At 34.8% G+C, this 9326-nt stretch overlaps 1 protein-coding gene and 1 pseudogene across 1 annotated transcript; one reads left to right on the forward strand and one right to left on the reverse strand.

The window, feature by feature from the left end:
- Window positions 312–4562, forward strand: LOC104776391 (putative CCA tRNA nucleotidyltransferase 2). Its single transcript, XM_010500446.2, has 15 exons — window positions 312–700; window positions 793–923; window positions 1033–1150; window positions 1331–1383; window positions 1483–1532; window positions 1605–1703; window positions 1825–1934; window positions 2035–2162; window positions 2265–2331; window positions 2443–2526; window positions 2623–2685; window positions 2950–3127; window positions 3303–3464; window positions 3782–3876; window positions 4337–4562. The coding sequence occupies exons 1-15, from the start codon at window positions 341–343 to the stop codon at window positions 4439–4441; spliced, it is 1803 nt and encodes a 600-aa protein (XP_010498748.1). The 5' UTR covers window positions 312–340; the 3' UTR covers window positions 4442–4562.
- Window positions 4664–6454, reverse strand: LOC104776389 (annotated as a pseudogene).

Consider the following 9326-nt stretch of genomic DNA (forward strand, 5'->3'; position numbering starts at 1 on the left):
TCACGGAAAGTCTTCAATGGTTGAATAAAATAGTTTTATTATTATCTTAAGGATCGGATATATCCCAATTTTTTGCCTATACATTTTGCAGTTTTGCACTATATGAAAAAGACGTAATACATTTTCATTTTTTATTTCAGTATCAAGAGACTATATAGTATAATATACATTATGTAAGATTGGGCCATTATTGGGCCTAATAATCGTTCTGCTTTAAACGGACTCGATATGGCCCTTTAGACTCCGCCGGTTTCAGAACGCTGCCGTGAATCGCCGCCGCATCAGGAAAAAAAAAAAGGAAATTACAAAATCCGACGATATTAAAAAAAAAAACAAATACATGAGACTGTCTCTTCCCATCAACACTCTCATAAATCTCCCAAAACCTCGATTTCTAATTTCCCCTTCTTCTCGTTACCTTAACCCTAATCGTTCGCTGACCTTAGCGTTGCGTACTTCATCGCTTCGTGGCGCTCCCGTAGTCTCGCCTCGTCTTCGTTGTTGTTGTTGTTACTGGTTCTCGACGGAGGCGATGATGACGAATGTTGGAGAGCAATCGATTCCTTCTCCAGTCGAATTGAAGGAGAATATCGAGCTCACTGAAAAAGAGCGTAAAATCTTCGACCGGCTTCTTAGTACTCTTCGTTATTGTAACCTCGACACACAGCTCCGCGTCGCCGGTGGTTGGGTCCGTGATAAGGTACTCTTCTTCACCTGGTTTGATTCGATTAATTGGTTGCACTATGAGGATTTGCCATTACATACTAAACATGCTTTTATCTTTGTTATCAGCTTCTAGGGAAAGAGAGTGATGATATTGACATAGCTATTGATAACATGTCGGGAAGTGAGTTTCTTGATAAGTTCAAGGAGTATTTATCTTCTAGAGATGAAGAAGTGCAAGGCGATACTGTTATTGAAAGGTTTTGAAACTCTTTCTTCTTGGCTTGTGACTCCCCTTGCTGAATTTAATTAAGTCTAATACGTTATAGTTTGTTGATGTTAACTGGTTTATTTTGTTGGTGTTTTCAGGAACCCTGACCAGTCCAAACACTTGGAGACAGCAAAGATGCGTATTTATGACCAATGGATTGATTTTGTGAACTTGAGAAGTGAGGAATACACAGAGAATAGTCGTATTCCTACAATGGTACTGCTCCTTATTATTCATGTTTATGTAGTTTGATTGCATTTATCTGCTGTGAATGCATAACACAACTTATCCTGAATATCAAAACCATATTAGTTTTTTTGTGTTCCGATGAGAAGGACTTAAGGTGCTTGTGCTGCTTTATCTTGATCCTTTTTTTATTTCTCTGCTTTATTACAGAAATTTGGCACCGCAAAAGAGGATGCTTATCGTAGAGATTTAACCATAAATAGGTACACTCATCTTCCCCTTATACCAGAAGTAGTGTAACTATGTTCTCTGTATCCTTGAATCCAAATTGGGACATTTCTATGATTTCTTAAATTTGACAGTTTATTCTACAACCTCAACTCTGGCTCAGTAGAAGACCTTACAGAAAGAGGTTAGTGCATCCTTGTGTTACCATCATTCATTCCCTTTGATGTTCATAATTATAGTTTACAAGGGATTACAGGCATCGATGACCTCAAGTCTGGAAAAATTGTTACACCCTTGCCTGCAAAAGCTACGTTTCTGGATGATCCTTTGCGAGTTCTCCGGGCTATTCGCTTTGGTACTTGTGTTTTCGTTTCTTGTTTTTTCATTATATGTCATTACATTGCCCATTTCAGATCCTCCATTTCGAGCCCTGTGGTGTCGTTTTGTCAGTCCTTCCTAATATATTGCCATAACAGGTGCAAGATTTGGTTTTACTCTGGATGAAGAATTAAAAGAAGCTGCTTCATGTGAGGAAGTAAGGGTAGCTCTTGGAGAGAAAATTAGCAGAGAGCGGATCGGGAATGAAGTATGTATTTGTACTTCCTGCTTGCTGTATATATAGCTAATTTTTTTGGCGACCTCCAATTTTAGGGTTTATCGTTACACAACTTGATTCTTTGGTGCAGATTGATTTGATGATATCTGGGAATGGGCCAGTTTCAGCGGTTACCTATCTCTCTGAGCTGAAACTATTTAGGCTCGTGTTTGCCCTTCCCTCTTCAGCTGATCCTTCACCATCAGAGAATTGTGGCAGGGTCTATCTCATTTATACTCTTAAAACTCGCTAACTTTGCAAATCTGGTCCTGTGACACTACTCATATTTTAAAAAACTCACTCACATGTCTGCTATTTTAGCCTCTCCCAAGCCTACTTGGAAGCTATGTGGAGACTGCTTCAAACACCTGGGTTAGGAAACTTCAGTGTGAGTAATTATTGTGGCACGTTTGCTTCTTATTTAACCGCTAAAGGTTGAGTTCCCCAATCTTTTTATATTCAGTTAGATTTTGATTGGTGTCTTATCATTTTGTTTTAGGGTGAACAAAGACGGCTTGCCCTGTATGCTGCTATGTTTCTCCCCTTTAGGAAAACCGTTTACAAAGACAACAAGGGCAAATCGGTACGCACTCCCTTATATATTTTGTCATCTTTTCTTAGGTTAAATTAAATCTGAGTTTTGTTGTCTAACTGAACAAACCTTGTGCCTTTTTTTCAGATTCCTGTTGTCAACCACATCTTTAAATTCTCCATGAAGCGCAAGTCCAGTGACGCTGAAACCGTGAGTTCTGAATATTAATGTTCAATATCTTAGGCCTTAATTGCCCTAACTAACTAACTATAGGGCGTAACTTGCGTTGTTTTCTCTGGCAATAACGTAAAAACCAATTAACATTGTACAATCAGAGCTTTCATCTGTGACACTAGATTATGGGTGTGATGTTCGATAGCAGTTCATCTCGTTTGACCATACCTTTTTATGTTTGACTGCTAGACATCTTAATAGATTCAGTTTAATCATGATAATGAATTCCATATTCTCTAGGTTATGAATATACATCAAACCGCGGAGAGATTTCGACCGTTGGTTTGTCCCCTTGAAGCGAAGAACGACGTAGGACTGGAGAAGCTTGATTGGGCCACTGTTATTCTTGAGCATTGGAAGTCCATCTCCCACAATGATGCAGAGGTTCCAGCAACTTCGAAAATAAGAGTACTCACAGGTTCTCTTCTATAGCCTTAGTAGTATTGCTCTCATTGATAATTTTGCAAAGACGAGTATAATGAACATGTTATATCTGACCATATTATATCTGCACTTGTGGTGTATAATGAACATATATACCTGACCATATGTACTGTATATAACTAAAATGTTCTGTTTTATAACTATTTCAGGGTTTTTACTTAGGGATATTAAAGACTTCTGGCGTGTTGCTCTCTTAACATCTTTGTTGTTGTCTGCTACGGTTGACGATCAAGAAATCGGGCACCTGGACTTCCAACTGGAAAAGATGCGAGAAACTTATCTAACAGTTGAGGCAACCATCCATGAACTGGGTAAGCTTTGGAATGTTTGATAAATGGTAGTTAGATATTCCTAAGAGGAGGTAGAGGAAGTTAGGTTCTGACCGGGTTATCAAGGCTCCCCACGCTTTTTTGATTACCAAACTCACACTAGTAGAACTAAGAACATGAGAAGTTGATTTTATAATTCCTGTTTTTGGGTAATCTTTCTGACTTTGAAAAGCGATGCCCAACTAGGGTTGAAGAGAAAATCATCTTTAGGAAGCTTCATTATTATATTATTAGAACTGCACCTGTCAATGTGCCAACCATTCCATATACGTAACAGTTTTCCTTTCTTAACATAACAGGTCTTGATAACATCTGGGATGTAAAGCCTCTGGTGAATGGCAGGGAGATCATGCAAATTGCAGAGCTGAAGGGAGGATCTCTCATCCGTGAATGGGTAAGGCTTCCTCTCTTTTCATTGATTCCCCAATTCTCAATCTCTCAGAGTTCAGAACTTTTTCTCGTCCTAGATCTCTGTCATGGAACCTTAAAAGGAAAAATGCTTTTTTCATATATGTTCGATTAAATGTTGGAGTTTTGCTCAGTAGAATTGAACTTGTAGATCTAGTCTCTTGCATGCCGCTGTTTCTCTGTCTTAGATCACTATAATATCTGAGGTTAGTTTTTAGCTGTGACTAATTCTGCAAAACCATGCAAAACACCTTCCTGAAATATCTATCCTGCTTTCCAAATGTGGCTTTATGAAACTGTTAGTCGTAATGCTAGGCAAACTCATGCCTTAAACTAGCATTAAACTAGATCCGAAAAATTTGATATCAAAGTAATCTCTAATTGTTAAATCATTAATCGTGTCTTGCTTATCTCTTGTACCTAATGTCAATTGCTCTATTTTACAGCAACAGAAACTGCTCACATGGCAGCTGGCTAACCCCAACGGCACCTCAGAGGAATGCAAGGATTGGATGAGAGAAATCAAAGCAAAACGACAGAGGACAGAGTGACTTCTTCAGTCTTATTAAAACCCGCTAACATTGTAGATTAGACAAAACTCAGTTGTCTCGAAATTATCAATTGTAGATTAGACAAAACTCAGTTGTCTCGAAATTATCAATCATACACTCATATCCATAGCAGTTCAGCTGTGTGTCTCTGATTGAACAAAGACAGTTTCGAGCAAAAAAAAAAAAAATGAAAGAATGAAAACAAACATGAATAAAGATGTATACATATCAAATCATCTGACGGTATTTTTGACATCAAAAAGCAAAAGAATCCTACATGAACCAAAGCGGACTGGACCACACCTAGAGATTCAGATTCTTCTATGGTGTCTGTTGAAAGCTCAGTCTGGAAGCGAGTGTGTAGAGGCGAAAGGAGAGAATGTTTTTGCTGTATAATTGCAAAGCAGATGATTTGTCGAACTAGCTAATCCAGGAGGTGCATTGCTTGGGAATGGACGGTAAGGTGACCTGTCGATAGCGTTGAGAGGTGACAATGGTCGAATAACCAAGTGAATGGAAAGACTTTATACAGATGTATGATCTCTGTGATGATGACAGCAATGGTGAGGCTTGTCGCCTGAAATTCTCGAAGGTTCGGCTGATATTTATTGGGGAAGACTGGCTGTGGTGAGAGGACAACCTGACATATTGTTGAATGTTGGACGAGCTCACATGCGCTGGAGAGAAAGAAACTGAGGATACCAAAGGAGGAGGTTCTATACAAACTACAGATGTTGTTGCAATTGAAGAGCTGGGAAACGGTGTTCTCTCTGTAGCTTGTGGCTCATCTATGCTCCTTTTCGCATCCCGTTTACACACTGGACAAAACGTTCTCCATGATATAAGCCACGAATCTACGCAAGCGGCATGAAACTCTGAAAGGACAACAAAAGAATCATAGAATCAGAAGTATTGTTGTTAAGCTGAGAAAGGGTTAAATCTCATATATACTCAACTGTGTCCGCAAGGTAAGACCCTGAGCTTGTCCCCAACATTGTAGTCTTCAAGGCAGATAGCGCAAGAGGAACTAGTCGTGGTGTCTTCTTTCGCACAAGTACTGAATGTAACACTTGGCATTGCTTTCACCTTTCTACTGCTCATCCCATTAAACTGCGATATAGAGTTGCTATGTGTTGTGCAATATCTATAGACGAAGACACAAGCAACCACAACACCAAACATAGCCAGCGACAAGATCCATGCTATCGTAGCGTACAACGACCACACCGAGTCCTCTGAATAAGGAACCAACCTGACTTCCGTTTCCGCCAAACCAGCGTACTTCTTGAGAGTTTCTCCGGCTTCTTTCATCACAAAAACCGCTTGAATATATATACCTTTCCAGTCTCCCGCCACTAAGAAAAGAAAAGAATCGCAAAATCAAGATTGTTAGCATCAATTCAAGATTATAGAGACTTGTATAGCATAGCGATGGAGAGGCATTAGTTTACTTGGTAATAAGAGGTTGCGGTCCACATTGTCATATACAATGGCAGCCTTAAACCCGCTTCTCTGCGCGTTTCTGACTTTGTACTCAAAAGTGCAGCCTCCTCTTATGATCAACACAAAAGCAGAAGTACCATTAGGACTCTTCTCCGGTTTATTCCTCAAGTTTCGGCAAGCGTTGAGAGGCTCAGCCACGTAAACCACTCCGGTTTCCTCCGTATTCACTAATGGAGCTGAACCATGAAAAACTTTCATCAGAATCATCAGCAGTTGAACTAGTAAATATTACCCTACTCAATTAAAAACATATACAAACAAATCCAAAATCGCTCTGTTTTCAATAATCAAACCCTTGTGTCTGAAGCAAAGTAATGGAAACGGACAAGAACTGCGTAACTGCAAGAAAATATAAACGAAGGATCGAGAGAGAAGCTCACAGAAGTCAGCTTCCATGTCGACAAAAGAGCGAGTGATGTTGGAATCCATCAAAATGACTTGGCCGGCTTCTACACATGAAACAATGAAAAGGTGTAATGTTAGGAGTAGCAGAGCAACAAGATTCATCATCTCTGTGTTCACAAATCCAAACAATATCAACTTCGATTTTGAGGGGTTGATAGGATTAAATATATACTTTGATGATTAAATACAATCATAATCTTATGTTCGTCAATCAATATTCAAAATTTCAGTGAAATCATAGGTTATCCAATGATTTTTAGATAAAAACTCAAATTTGGCAATGCATTAATGATTTTGATACACATGTTGATTGTGAGAAAAAGATTTTTATAGTAAAGATATGTGAAAAAGACAAGTTTGATTAAGTATATATTATTTGTTGACAATCAAAACAGGTATACATTTTTTCTACATTGAATATTTTTATTAAAATTTTAAGGTATTTAATAGTAAAATCTATACAGATTTGTGGATGGTCTAATATATATAATTTAAACCACCTTCATTTATATCAAAAAAAAAATAATGACTACAATATTTTTTATATATCAATAACATCCATTATTTTCAACTTGGATTCTCAGATTTTATATTCACGATTATAAGAATCCGAGTTCAGAATAATGGTTGATACTGATATATAAAAAATGGGGGTAGAAAAAAATACATTAAAATTTTCAAAGTTTATTAGAATTGAAAAAATTATGGTTAAAGATTATTGCAATAAGCCAATAAGTATATATTGGGGGAAAACATTGTACTAGCTATTATCATCCATTGCATTTAAATATTTGTTTTAGAGGTCATAGTTCTTAATACCAAAACTAGGTGATACCCCGTGCTACAACACGAGATTAAATATTTTGTTAGTTACTTTTTTTTGTAATTTGTATTTTTGTAATATAGTTTTTTATTTTGACGTATTTTCTTTGTTGATATAGTGTTTATTTGTATATTTAGGATTATACAGTAAATTGGAAATCTTAATAGAGTAAGTAGTTTGTAGAATGTAGTTTTTCACGGAAACAGATACACCGCAATATTGGATAGTAGTTTTGTAAGAGAATAGACACTCCGCAATATCGGATAGTAGTTTTGTAAGAGGATAGACACACCGCAATATCGTAAAGTAGTTTTGTAAGAGGATGAGTTTTTCTTTATTTTGGTTTGTCGTCAAAAGAAGAAAAGTTGCTTGTTAAATTTTAGTGTGAGATATTTCAATAGTTAGTAAACCATTGTATTTATAGTGAGATTATGTATATTTAGGTTATCATTTAGAAGTTAAGATTTAATATATCAAATCTCAACAAAATCGTAAAAAACCAATTTAATTCATAGTTTGATAAAAATACATGTTTTGATGGGTTTAACTCAAAAAAATTTATATTTTAAATTTTTTAAGAGTAAAAATATTAATATTACTTAAATATTTTATAGACTTAAATAAATTATAATATTTTAAACTTTCGACGGAGTTCAAATATTTATAATAATTTAAACATTCTATAAAAAATTAAATATTTATAATCTCTTAAACTTTTTTAAAAAACGTAAATATATTATAATATGTTTACTTTTGAAAATTTTAAATATGTTCAAATATAGAACCAAATTAAACTGTTAAATGTGGATACCTGATAAATTAAGTTTCCTGCTCATCTGTACTCAAAACATATTAGTCATATATTTATAGTGATTATGAACTATATTCCAAAATATTTAGTCGATGTAGGATACACATTTTCTGTAAATTAGTTTACAACTTTACTCAAAACATATTAGTCATATATTTATAGTGATTATGAACTATATTCCAAAATATTTAGTCGATGTGGGATATGCAGTACACATTTTCTGTAAATTAGTTTACAACTTTACATATATATAATTTCTGCGTTTTTTATTCTTTCCATCTATACTAATCATAATTAATTACTATAATTTTGTTAAGGAAATATTGAAAAATCTAAACTAAATGATGATTTGTTTTTATTTAATTGTATTAAGTTGATTTTATGTTTCTGTAAATATCTCACAATATAAAAGCAAATCAAATAAGTTTACATATATATATATACAATTTTGTATTTAATCTATTGATTATTTTGGAAGCAACATAATCACCATCCATAAGTATTAAAGATTTCTTATTATTATTAATATTCGTAATAATTATAGGGATTAAGTATGGTAGTAGTTAATATTTGATATTATTGAAACCATTAAATAATCGGATACCAGTTTCCTTATTTATAGGGATAATACCTTGGTTTGGTTGTGTGAATAATTATTCTTGAATCAAACCAAATACACGATCCGAATAGTACTAACCCGATTTCCAAACGGATCCGCGTGTAGATTTTTGTTCTATTATCGGGTTAAAGAGGATCCGCGTCCCAATCCGGTCGTAATTAAGTGGGCAATTGAGGGGTATAATGGTCATTTATTGAAATCGAAACTATAGGATAATTTAATTAAATTAAGTGATTCTCTAATCATTTTTAATGAAAAACGTACCAAAACAAAGTCATGGTCCAATTTGAGTCTAGTGGGTACTTCTGCTTTAATAATATAGATGTGCTAATATCCACAAAATTTGCTTGAAGTGTCAAATACAGATTTATATGATCTGCATTGTCAATAAATGTGTCAATTTGGACTATCACACACATCCATTTCCGTATCAAGTGAGAACTTAGTGAATCAAAAGTAATTAGTGAATTCCAATAATTAAAAAAAAAAAATTGAAACAAGAATTTATAAAAATGCATTAAACATTAATTCATTTTTTAAAAATAAAACAAGAAAATAAACCTATAGTCAAAACTTCTAATAAAATGACAAAGTAGATTATAAAAGGGAAAATCACATTTTAAACCTTCAAAGTGTGATTGAGTAGCACTTTAAACCTTGAGATATTTTCACTAACACTATAAACTTTTAAAATGATTTCACTAACACTTTAAACCTTAAAACT

This window comes from Camelina sativa, chromosome 3 (genome assembly GCF_000633955.1).
Source record: "Camelina sativa cultivar DH55 chromosome 3, Cs, whole genome shotgun sequence".
NCBI lineage: Eukaryota > Viridiplantae > Streptophyta > Magnoliopsida > Brassicales > Brassicaceae > Camelina > Camelina sativa.

Coding starts and splice junctions, on each gene's coding strand:
- LOC104776391 (XM_010500446.2), top strand. CDS start 341: ATGAGACTGTCTCTTCCCATCAACACTCTCATAAATCTCCCAAAACCT. Junction 701..792: donor GTGGTTGGGTCCGTGATAAG/GTACTCTTCTTC, acceptor CTTTGTTATCAG/CTTCTAGGGAAAGAGAGTGA. Junction 3,128..3,302: donor GAAAATAAGAGTACTCACAG/GTTCTCTTCTAT, acceptor TAACTATTTCAG/GGTTTTTACTTAGGGATATT.